The following is a 13229-nucleotide window of genomic DNA, read 5'->3' on the forward strand; positions in this document are numbered from 1 at the left end:
CGGGTGGTCATGAGAAGGAAGATGAAGAAAGGGCACATGGAAATGGTGACTCTCTTTGTGGTTCTTCCACTTCTCGCTTCTCCTCTCCGCCCAACACTCAGTGAGAGCCCCGCATGCAAAGACTGAGCCTGTACAAGTGCAGGTGTGGGGTCCTTGTGGGTTCCAAAAGACATCAGCCACAGGAATCTCATCTATCAAAGCAGGGGCACAAGCAGTCTGCCTCCAGCTTTGTTGGGATAGCACCATATAGGAATAATAGAAAGCAGAAGAGCAAGGTTTATTGAGTTGTGCAAGAGTATTTTCTTGGATGTTTACAACGTGTTGGTTTTATGTTTATGAATGTTTCAATGAATCGAGCACTTGTTAAACACTTGTTGGGTTGGATGATCAACCACGATCATAATGACTGGCAGCCAGAGCAGGCGCTGAGGTCTGAATGGCCTACTCCCACTACTATTTGCTATGTTTCTGTTAACTCCCCATTTTCCTGTCACCTTCATTGTTTCTTTCAAATTCCAAATGGACGTTCTCCATCCGGACAACAGTATGATCAGAGTGGAAGTTGATTGAAGGTTGTGAATATGAAGGGGGGAGTTTTGGTTTGTGTTGTAATGTGGTGGGGTGCACTGGAGAGTTTAGCATTCAGCAGATGCATTCCTACACTCATTAAGCCCCCCTTCAAATAATCCATTGTCGACAACTCTCGCAGTTAAGTGAACCGTTGCAGCCACTCTTGCTCCATGACATTGTTCCTCTGAAGATGAAGAGTGTTCAGCACATTCCTCCTTCTGAGCAAATTGTTGTTGTGCATGATAAAGCAGAGCAATAACATTCTGAATACCTTCACTGCTTACATATTTTGAAGTGGGGCCCCAGATCTTCAGCAATTCATTGGCTTGTGCTCCTGTAGCTCCTGTTGCACATTTCCTCAGCATCAGAGCCTGGTCTCCTCATGGGTGTCATCAGCCAGGAATGAACCTTGACTCCAAGGAGCCAACCACTCAGTCGGTGAGGAGGCACAAAATCCTGCGGGAGATGTGACTGTTACAGAGTGACGGTGTCCTGCCAGTTTCCAGGAAACCATAGACATCCATGAAAATGTTCTGGCGGCTGTGTATCAGCCGAAAGGTAGATGGAGTGGAATCCCTTCCAGTTGATTGGGATTACTCTGGATTGTTTGAATGTGCCTGGACTGCCACAAGTGTGCATCCAATGACTCCCTGTATCTGTGGAAAAACTAGCTACTGCAGAAACTGCAAAATCCCTCTGTTCCTGGCTGGCGTGATCATTGTCAAAGCGGACACAATTGGTGACCTTGGTAGCATGGCAGCAGTCACTTGTGCAGTCTGCTTGTGTGCAGCCAATTGTGAAATCCTGCAGATGTCACTAGCAGATTATTGGAGGGATCCAAGATGAAACTTACAACTGTGGTGAACTTGATGGCCATTGGCAATGTGTTCCCATCTGGACCACCAAGGAGGTTGTGTTCCTGGAAGCGAGGCTGCAGATGTCAGCAGTGACCTGCCGAAAAGGCTTGGCACTTTGAAACACTGAACGCCATAAAGTCATGGAGGCTAATCTTCCAGGTAAAACCTGTGTTGGCGGTGCCCCTCCTTCAAGCTGGAGCTTTTATGTCCATCCCTTCTGCGCTGTGGAGTGGAATGACACATGCCTGCATAGAATGCAGCTGCTGTCATTGTTGTTCTTGCTCCTGCTGGTGCTGTTGCTATTGCTGCTGCTCTTGTCCCTCATCAGAGATCAATGCTATAGCTGCACATCAGAGATCAATGCTATAGCTGCACATCAGAGATCAATGCTATAGCTGCATAATCTGTTTCCATACAGCCGAGAATGTTGACAGCAGGAAGTGCAAGTCAAAGTGAGTGAGGTCCAAGGTAGGAGAAATTACTTCCAAAAAGTTGGATATCACTATAAAACAATCAAAAGGTGGCCTCCGAGCAAATCCTTTCATGTGGAATGGAACGGAAAGCAGCATTGCAATTTTTCTTTTAAGATTTTCCAGCTGTCTGTATTATTGATCAATGAATCCCTGCTGTATTCTACCTTGTTAACTCTGGTGAGTTTCCTACAGCTCCAGAAACTTATGTGCTGGTTGTTAAAGCCAGAAAGCTGAATAAAAGGTGCAATTAATGGCAGCATCTGTGGAGAGAGAAAACACAGTTAACGTTTCTGGTCATGACCTTTCAGAACTGAGAAAACTTAGAAATACAATAGCTTTTATGTAGGTAAAAAAGGGGGAGAGTGGGAAAAGAACAAAAGGGAAGGCCTGTAGTAGAGAAGAAGATGGGAGACATTAAATGACAAAAGAGTTGGTGGACCCGAGCCAAAGGATATCCAAAAGCAAGAATGAAGGGTCAAGAGCTCGAGAGCGGCTGCATTTTCATGAGCTTTAGCTCTGCTCGTCTTTTAATCCTTTTACTTTATTCCTGTGCACATTTCAGAATTGCCTTTTCTCGGCACATATGCTTGGTAATATGTCCCTGGATGATCCTGATTGGAGTTTTGCTATGAGGAGCCGGGTTAAATCATAAAGAATCTTCATGTGATTGAGGTGGTTGGAATTGGCTGGGGTGGGGGCCCAGCTTGCAATGGCATTTTTGCTGATGAGCGGGCCTGCATCTCAGCGGTGCAGTGGACATCTGGATGATGATTGCCTCTGGATAGTGATCCCGGCTCCGGGTTGCAGGTCTTTGGTGCTCACCTTGTGGAACCCTTTGGAGGATAGTAGAGGTGCAGGAGAGGATCTGTGCATTTGATAGAGGCCCAGCCTTCGATTTGTTGAGATCCTGCTGCGTGGTGTGTCGGGAAGCGGGGGCTGGGCAAGGAGTGTCCATGTGTCCGATTTCTGGCTGGGAGTGAGAGGCCAGTTCCCGGCTGAGGTTTAGTAATCCTGATTTTGGAGGTTGGAACGATGTATGTGGTCTTCAAAGTCTCTGATCGGTTGGGCGCCCCGGCCACTGGCCTTGTATTATCCTGTTGAGTGAAGGTGCTTCGTTAGTTGAAATCCTGAGACATGTTCGATGATCCTGATTGTTCGAAGATCCTGTCATAGCTTTGGCCTATTCAAGCAACATCATGGTGTTATTATCCTGTGTTTTTTTTCAATAATCCTGGACGTTACTCCCAATGACTATTATGTTGACTGTTTGTTGTCTTTACTCCTGCAGGGATGTGTGAAGTGTGAGCATGAGGGTCAAAGTTGCCTTATGTCCTGTTCGAGCAAAAAACATATTAAGTGGATTGTGATATGTGGTCTGCACAGTTTTGCTTCTTTATGGGAGTGTATCTTGGACACCCCCTGCTCATAGTGAAAATGAATGGAGCCACAATATGTTGGGAGTTGGGTTAGTTAAGTCCTCACTGAGATTGAGAATAGCTCCCCGTTTGAGCTAATTGTTGCTGTTTTTTATTTTACTTCTAATTATTTGGAATTTAAGCGTCACTTGTGCTGAATATTGTCCCCTTGGAACTAGTGTGGTTGTGATTTTTTTTTTGTGGTGTGTTGGGGTTTGTAAGATGTTGACGGAATCCTGCAGTGGTACAGACGGGTCTCTTATCTGAAAAAAGAATGTTATAGGGTTGTTATGGAGCCTCTGGTGTGACTTGAAATGGGGGAGGTGTGTTTCGATACATGCCCAAAGGTGGCATGAAAATCCTTTATTTATCCTTATCAAGAGAACTATGCTTATTGACTCTTCTACTTACCTGGTGGGAAAGATGTCCTGTTTCTGCAGAGCCTAAACGATTACTTAACAAGTTTTATGTGTTCTAGATCCTGTGTTAGTACATTGGGTACCCTACAGTCTTGGGAAAGAGACATGGCAACTAATATTGATGAGGAGATATGGGGTAGTTTATGGAATTATGCCAATATAATTTTGGTATGCAAGAGAATGAAGGAGACTCTGTTCAAAATACTGCACTGCTTGCATATCACACTGAGTTTGAGACACCGGTTTGGTCCTGCTATATCCTCGATGTGGCTAAAGTGCCTTATATACACCTCGTATGGACCTGCATAAAGATTCAATTCTATTGGTCTTGTGTAGTTAAGAAGCTTGAAGATATTTGGCAGAGCTTTACAACTTGATCTTTTGTTCCTAATGCTGGGTGGCACAGTGGTTAGCACGGCTGCCTCACAGTGCCAAGATCCGGATTCGATTCCGGCTTTGGGCGACTGTGTGGAGTTTGCACGTTCTCCCCGTCTACATGGGTTTCCTCCGGGTACTCTGATTTCCTCCCACAGTCCAAAGATGTTCAGGTTAGGTCTATTGACCATGATCAATGCACAGGGTTATGGGATTAGGGCGGGAGAGTGGGCCGAGATAAATTGCTCTTTCGGAGGGGCGGTGCAGAGTGGAAGGGCCAAATGGCCTCTTTCTGAACTACAGCGATTCTATGGACTCTATGGATTCCATTTAGGAGAATTATTGACACTAATTAAAAAAGGCTGTATAGCATCCTAACTTTTAAAGCCTGGAAAAATTATCCTCTACTCCTCAATGTGTGACAAGTACCCTTCAATTCAAAGCTGGTATTAAATAGTCATGGACTGTATTCCTATGAATTCCTGATGTCTGTGCACCGTTCGAAGTCTGATACCTTCCGTACAGTGTGGGATCCCCTATCTCAAATTTATAGACTCCACTCTGTCTGATCTCCTACAAGATTTTCCATGAACCAGGGGCAGCATGGTGGCTCAGTGGTTAGCACTGCTGCCTCACGGCACCAAGGACCCGGGTTCAATCCCGGCGTCGGGTCACTGTCGGTGTAGAGTTTGCACATTCTCCCTGTGTCTACACGTGACCCACCCCCTCAACACGAAGATATGCAGGGTAGGTGGATTGGCAATGCTAAATTGCCCCTTAATTGGAAAAAAAGAATTGGGTAATCTTGCAAGCCTTGATCTCGCTATACATAAAGGTGTGCACCTTGATATGTTACTCCACCATATTTATGTGGCCTCGTCCTCCGATCTCCCCACATTTTCTGATTGATCTGTTGTCTAGATGGAGACACCTCATTCTTAAGAACTGTGGCTCTGAATTTATTCTGTCTTTCTTTGTTCCTATGTTTGCATAAATAATTGTTCTGTATTGTACCTTTGGTGTTTTGAAAGTTCGTTGTGCTATCTACAAAACAATATATATACAAAACTGTTATAACCTGCCTGATTACCACTGGCTGGGGACTAATGGCAATCCCACAATCCTTCGGGAGTATGAGCTTCCCCAATGAGAGGGGCGGAGAAATCATTAGCAGATTCCCTGCATAAATAAAGCTGGCCAGTTTGGAACCAGCTCGAGAGGAGTGAGCAGCAAGGGAGTTGCTGCTGCTGTATATATACGTTATGGTAAATAAATGTTATTTCTTTCTATCCTTCAACTCGTGCTAGATTCTTCGTGGCCCTCACAAAAAAACTCTAATTGAAATCTATATTTTAACAAAATTAAGGCTGACACATGGCAAAAAAAGGGAAGAAAATGGGGGGGGGGCAGAGATTACAGTGTAAAGAAAGCAGTTCAGTGCCTATATGAAAGGAGAGGTGCAGTTCCACAAGCTTGAGTTAAGCCTCATTGAAATGCTGCACTAGGCTGTGGCCAGAGATGTCAGCAAGAGAGCAAGATGGAGAATTACTGTTAGGCCACTGGAAACTCTGTCATGCTTGCGTACTGAACAGACGTGTTTTGCACTGATCAGAGGTGTTTCACAAAGAGGTTTTCCAATCTGCATTTGGTCTCCCCAGTACAGATGCAGTATATCAAATTGAACTCCTCAGTGAATGCAGTATATCAAATTGAGAGAACTACAGTAAATGGCTGTTTCACTAAGGCGTGTTTGCAGCCTTGGATGATAAGCAGAGAGAGGTAAAGTATGTTGTATCCCCTCTGCTTGCATGGATAGATGTTGTGGGAAGGGGAGATGTGTTGGGACTTGTTGTGTTCTCTATTTTGCTTTACCTGGATGGCTTGGATGCGTAGTGTTGAATAAAGAACACAGCTTTGTTAACGAACAAAACTATAAATTTATTACACTAAGATTCGTTCACATTCCTAAAGTGGAAGGTTACTGCATTAAACTATGCTATCTCTAACTTCAGAACGCTCAAGTACACAACTGCTCTCTCTCGCATGCCTCACCATTTTCTCGAACCTTCATCTGTCTGTTTGTCTTTCTGTCCCACAAGGCTCAGTGTCATCCCTTATATACTCATAGGACTAGCTCCCTCTAGTGGCTGTCTGTATACACTTCATTAACCCTTGCATTGCCTTCATGTATGATAATACCTCAGGACTGATTGAGGAATGCACCCGGGTGCTGTGTAGGGAATGATCCTCTGGAATACTTGGAGGGGAGCAAAAGATGTGTTTGGTTGTTGGCATCAAGAGGCAAATGATGGTGGATGATCTAGCCAATGCTGAGACAGATGGGGTGGAGGTGATGTCAAAGGGAACCCTATTATGGTTCTGGGAGGGAGGCAAAGGGGTGAAGTGGATCAGACACGGTTGAGAGCCCTGTCAACCATGGTGGAGCGGAGGTGGTGTGGATTCTGAAGGATAAAAAGGAGCTCATTTTTCTCAAGGTTTGTTTTGCGTGGCGGCTGTTCGACTTATCGTACCATTCAAACCTCCTCTGACCCACCTTGTATTTCTTTCCTTGTCCCATTACCACTCCGTTTGGCTCGCCACAACCAATCTTTTGTCTGATGCCCTTTCACAGACCTTCCCTTTTTTGTTCTTTGTCAGCCCTCTTCCAAAAGATTTTCTCCTGAGCAACAGATAATTATGGGGCTATTAGTTATTGCTGATTGTGATATTGAATTCTGAAAGTGCGCTGTATTCAATGACCATATATGTGACAATATTTTGTTGACCATTCTCTTTTAAGCTGTATTATTTAGCTGTATTTTATTAGATAATGCACTCCAATAAGCTTTCCAAAAGAACATGAATTCTTAGTGTACCATAATGTCTCTTTTCTCTACAGGTTGCTTGGCCCACTGCTTGGAGCAATGTGAAGGGAGGAGACTTCAATATATCAACAATTGATACCAGTAATGAGGATGTCTGTACCTTCCCCAGTGATTCCTGTAAGTGTAATAAAGCTTGGGTCAGGATTTATTTTCATTTCCAAACAACATGATTTTTATTCCGTCCCCGACCTATGCCCAAGTTAAGTTGATGATATTCCACAGTAACAGATGAAGCAGGTTAGCCACTCCCTGCCTGAATACTTCTGCGGCTATGCGAACATAGTGCAAGAGGAGCAAAGAATGGTTCTCCCTGGGATTGGGTGGGTAGGACAAGAAAATATCCCCTGACTATCTTTTGCATGCTGTTCCAAAGACTACATTGGTGCATGAAAGGTTGTTGTAAAATGGTGCATCTTTCCCTCTCCAGGAGTTCATTGCATTTAATTCATGCAGGAACTAGCCCTTGTGTTGACATGTTATTTATTGAAGCAAACGTTTTATTTCATGGGATGCAAGTGTCACTGGCAAGGCCAGCACTTGTTTACCATCCCTAATTGCCTTTGAACTGATTAACTCAATTTCAGAGGGCTGTTGAGTCAACTGCGTTGCTGTGGGTCTGGAGTCACATGTTGACCAGATTGGGAGTCATATGTAGACCAGATTGGGTAAGGATGGCAGATTTCCTTCCCTGAAGGACCTCAGTAAACCTGATAGGTTTTCACAGTAAGCAATGGTAGTTGTCGAGCTTTACAGGGCAGATCTCCCCCCCCCCCCCCCCCCCCCCCCACACACACACACACACACACACACACACACACACACACACACACACACACACACACACACACACCACCACCACCACTGCATGAAGGTGACCTGAGTTTGTGTGAATTCTTTCATTAAACTGCAATGTCTTAATTGTTTGGTGCTTTTATACTCCACAAACTGACCTGAAAATGAAGATCACTCAAAATGCTGATTGGTTCTGTTTTCAAGAAGGCAGCTCACCGCAACCTTCTCAAGGCAATTGGTATGGGCAACAAATGCTGGTCTTGGCAGTGACGCCCACATCCCATGAAAGACTGAAATAGATGTTTGGTCATTTGAAGCCAACTAGTCTCTATTGCCTGGATTCTCAATGGTGCCGCAGAATGAGGAAATAAAATGTTAAAAAGATCACTGGACCTAAATTATTAAGGGCAGCACAGTGGTACAGCGGTTAGCAATGCTGCCTCACAGCACCAGGGACCGGCCTTGGGTGACTGTGGAGTTTGCATGTTCTCCCGGTGTCTGCGTGGGTTTCCTATGGGTGGTCCAGTTTCCTCCCACAGTCCAAAGATGTGCAGGTTAGGTGGGCTGACGGGGATATGGTGGAGGAGTGGGTGTTATTGGGGTGCTCTTTCGGAGGGTTGGTGCAGAGGATGAAGAAGGCAGTAACCAATAGGGATTCCTCATAAGTGTTAGCATGTCATTATTGATGATCAATAACGGGATGATATTCCCACGTTTGTACGCTCAGATAATGTTTCCTCTTTCCTTGTCCCAACCACTGCCACTATCTTCATTCTAGTCCCGATCAGCTTACCTTCATGACTTTTGCAATGTTGTTCTTCATTTTGTGGTGAAGTTATGCATCCCTTGTTGGTACTTCTTTTTTCAGCTTCTTTACAGGTTAGCACTATCACTCCAAACAAACCTCCACAATTTAGAAAGGTAATATTTCTCGCAAGGAACAGTTTTGGAGATATCTTCTCGCCCATCAGATCAGGTAAGCAATAGTTGCCTTGAATTTGCATGTATTGCTTTGTGTCCTGCGTTGTTAGTTACTTATCTTGCCAGTGTTGACTGAGTTGATCAGTTGAGGTCCATGAAGACCCATCTGGCCATAATGTAGTCCCAAGGTCTACTGTGATATTTGCCTTTGGCTGAATGCATCACTTCGAATCAGAGGGAGATTAAATCTCATCACATTTTACTCCAATCTTTCCTCGTCTTTTTAAATGGTTACTTTGTGAGGCTAGAGTTTCGTCTGCTGACCTCAAGATTTTGTTTCTCATTCATATGGCATTCCTCTATTTGCTACTTTTGCTTGAACGTTGGACTGTTTTAAAATACATAAGTTAAGAATCGTTAAGACAGCAGGCAGGGGACTTGTACATGAACAAATTCAGGAATGAAATTTAAAGTTATGGGAGTGGCACCGTTTTTGCGAGCTCCGGCTCTGCTCATCTTGTAATCCTTTATTTTATCCTGGTGCACATCTCGTATATATGTCTTTCATTGGGATATATGTCTTTTCTGAGTGCAAGATATATATCTCCTGGAGGATCCTAATTGGTAGTTTGCGAAGAGGAGCAGAGATTAAATTGTAGAAAATCCTCGTTTGACCGTGGCGGTCGGGCCCAACGTGCAGTGGCATTGCTGCTGATGAGCAGACTTTTGCCTCAGAATGCTGTGCGCATCCGGATGATGGCCGCCATTGAGAATGTTGTTCCGGATTAATATCTCGGCTCTGTGGGTGCAGGTCTTTGGAAGATTTGCGAGGTATCCTTGGGAGAATGGTGGAGGCACGTGAGAGAGTTCTTGCAGTTGGAAGAGGACTTGCCCTGGTAAGGGCCCGTTTTTGAGATGTTGAGATCTTGCTGCATGGCGTGTTGTTTATCCTGCGGGTTCGAGAGTTAGGGGCTGGGCAAGGTGTATTCGTGAACCCAGTCCCTGGCGAAGTGACAGGTGCGTTCCCTATTGAGTTTGATAATGTTTTGGGGGCTTGGTGTATCAGGTTTGACAGAGCACAGAGTCTCTGATCTTCGAGACCTGGGGTCGGTTGGGAACCTCAACTACTTGCCCGATATTATCTTATCCTCAATGCTCGTGTCGAGGGGATGGAGTTGGCAGAGGGGGTTGAATCGACCCATCCCCGCTGGAGCCTAGGCTGTGGGGTTGCTTGGGCATCAGCAGCGGCATGATGGAAGTGAAGGTGCTTCATTCGATGGAATCCTTGAGATGAAAGACCCTGAGAATTATTCATTGATCCTGTCCTAGCGTCGGCCTTCCTGAACAATATCGATGGTGTCATTATCTTGCAATACTGAGTCGATTATGTGAAATGTTGTCTGTGCACAGTTTTACTCCCTTTTGTCATTGTGTTATAATCCTTGTGGTTATGGGATGGCAATCCTTAATTGATACCTCTTATCTTGTTTATAATGAAGATGAGTAGAGGCAGGATGAGGTGACGGTGGATGGTCACGGTGATGTTGGATGATAGCGTTGGTTAAGTCTTCACTGAGAATGAGGATATATATTGGTACGTGCCTGAACATGGCGCAGAAAATTTATCCTGAACTCTCGTGGTAATTGCAAGCAGACACATACATTGTGGAAGGGTGTGCACCATTTTACCATGTTTTCATGGCTTCGTCCTACTTCTCCCTCGGTCTCTGGGGCATATCGAGCCATCTAGTTTAGTCTTAAGGATTGTATTGAGCCAATTATAATGTTGGTCTCCTGTTCCCCTCTGTATTCATGGATGTTGAGCTGTTTTTCCTTGTTTACCGTGATATATTTATTTTGTAATTTTGTTGTGCAGTTTGCAAAAAATGTAAAATCCAAATAAATATACTTTTAAGAAAAAAATGTCAAGTTACTTTCCCTGTAGTCTGTATGGGCACACCGTGCATCTAATCTGGAATGAATTGGGGATTATTTAATTTTTTTGCTGCATAAAAGCCAATTACTACTGAAATGGAAATCCAAAGTAAAAACAGAAAATGCTGAAAGTACTCAGCATGCCTGCCAACATCTGTGGATAAAGGTACAACCAACAGGCAAAACTTTGCGCACGCCCTCCTCTATACTGATCCAAAGTTGCATGCCGGGTTGCTGGTAACATCCCACCCTACGACCATTTTCCTGGAGGGGGGATTGATGGTGGAAGGTCTACCCATCTGCAGGCAGCAAGAAAGCAACTAAGGTAGGTCAGTGACCACTGAAGATCAACTAATGAAGCCAACTGGAATTTTCCTATCATTTCACCTTTTTAATTTTTTTCTTCAGATATTACAGCCACCGAATTGAGCTTGACTCCTCCGATCTCCTATACCTCAAATTGTTTTCCTCTGACTCAAAGTGTGGGAAATCTGAGCAAAATATCAGAGCTGGTAAGATGGATGTTCATTATCTATGATGGTGAATCAGAATAGCTGAAACCACTATGAACTGGGTTTAGAAGTAACTACGGAGCATTTATTTCTCTGAAAGCTGTTAATACCTACTACATGAGTCAAAGTGGAAATTAACCTAACAATCTGTAAGAACCTAAATGCGATAGGAGAGTTAAACTTTGGTCTTTGGTAATACTAGATACTTAAGATAATTGGCTAAATATTGTAGATCTTTTAACGTGGTGAGGTTAGGTCTTCCACTTTGTTTTCTGTTGTGTTTCCGAGAGAGGTGGTCTGCAAAGCAGAAGTTTGTGAGGCTCTTTGTTAGGGTGCCCTTGAATTGTTTGTAGCTGTATAAAAATCTGGAAAATATAGGGTTAATGTGGGACTGAATACAGTACCATGAGCTCAGAGATCTAAAAAAGCACACGACTCACATCGAGGGTCAGTTAGTGTTGGACAGAGCTGTGCGTACCAGCAAGCATGGATTCGGCTCCTGGCTTCCAGCCTTTATATATTCGTAAATACCTCTAAGTCAATAAAGACTTGCAGTTAACTACTTATGACTAAGACTTCTTCAGACCTACTGAATTGTAGCCAACACCCTACAACACTGACTAATCTACCGAACTGTAGCCAACACCCAACAACACTTTTTTTTTTAATAAATATTTTATTGAAAATTTTTGGTCAACCAACACAGTACATTGTGCATCCTTTACACAATATTATAACAACACAAATAACAATGACCTATTTTATAAACAAAAAATGAATAAATAATAAATAACAAAAATGAAAACTAACCCTAATTGGCAACTGCCTTATCACAAGTAACACTCTCCAAAAATATAATTTAACAGTCCAATATATAATTATCTGTCGCAACGACCTATACATATTATACAGTATATATTAACAACCCTGAGAGTCCTTCTGGTTCCTCCTCCCTCCCCTCCCCCCCACCCCCACTCCCGATCCTGGGCTGCTGCTGCTGCCTTCTTTTTTCCATTCCATCTATCTTTCTGCGAGGTATTCGACGAACGGTTGCCACCGCCTGGTGAACCCTTGAGCTGACCCCCTTAGGACGAACTTAATCTGCTCTAGCTTTATAAACCCTGCCATGTCATTTATCCAGGTCTCCACCCCCGGGGGCTTGGCTTCTTTCCACATTAACAATATCCTGCGCCGGGCTACTAGGGACGCAAAGGCCAAAACATCGGCCTCTCTCGCCTCCTGCACTCCCGGCTCTTGTGCAACTCCAAATATAGCCAACCCCCAGCTTGGTTCGACCTGGACTCCCACTACTTTTGAAAGCACCTTTGTCACCCCCATCCAAAACCCTGTAGTGCCGGGCATGACCAAAACATATGGGTATGATTCGCTGGGCTTCTCGAGCACCTCGCACACCTATCCTCCACCCCAAAAAAATGTACTGAGCCGTGTTCCAGTCATATGCGCCCTGTGAAATACCTTAAACTGAATCAGGCTTAGCCTGGCACACGAGGACGACGAGTTTACCCTGCTTAGGGCATCTGCCCACAGCCCCTCCTCGATCTCCTCCCCCAGCTCTTCTTCCCATTTCCCTTTTAGTTCATCTACCATAGTCTCCCCTTCGTCCCTCATTTCCCTATATATGTCTGACACCTTACCATCCCCTACCCATGTCTTTGAGATCACTCTGTCCTGCACCTCTTGTGTCGGGAGCTGCGGGAATTCCCTCACCTGTTGCCTCGCAAAAGCCCTCAGTTGCATATACCTGAATGCATTCCCTTGGGGCAACCCATATTTCTCGGTCAGCGCTCCCAGACTCGCGAACTTCCCATCCACAAACAGATCTTTCAGTTGCGTTATTCCTGCTCTTTGCCACTTTCCATATCCCCCATCCATTCCCCTCGGGGCAAACCTATGGTTGTTTCTTATCGGGGACCCCCCCAAGGCTCCAGTCTTTCCCCTATGCCGTCTCCACTGTCCCCAAATCTTCAGTGTAGCCACCACCACCGGGCTTGTGGTGTAGTTCCTCGGTGAGAACGGCAATGGGGCTGTCACCATAGCCTGTAGGCTAGTCCCCC

General features: G+C 44.6%; 1 protein-coding gene across 2 annotated transcripts in view; it reads left to right on the forward strand.

The window, feature by feature from the left end:
* The window catches only part of LOC140387726 (protein NEDD1-like), a 100682-nt gene that overhangs the window by 60083 nt on the left and 27370 nt on the right, over positions 1 to 13229 (forward strand). For both annotated transcript variants that reach the window (XM_072470889.1, XM_072470890.1), the window contains exons 5-7: positions 7009 to 7111; positions 8655 to 8762; positions 11051 to 11154. In XM_072470889.1, coding sequence (XP_072326990.1) covers positions 7009 to 7111; positions 8655 to 8762; positions 11051 to 11154 — 315 coding nt within the window. The remainder of the gene's footprint in view (positions 1 to 7008; positions 7112 to 8654; positions 8763 to 11050; positions 11155 to 13229) is intronic.

This window comes from Scyliorhinus torazame, chromosome 13, assembly GCF_047496885.1.
Source record: "Scyliorhinus torazame isolate Kashiwa2021f chromosome 13, sScyTor2.1, whole genome shotgun sequence".
NCBI lineage: Eukaryota > Metazoa > Chordata > Chondrichthyes > Carcharhiniformes > Scyliorhinidae > Scyliorhinus > Scyliorhinus torazame.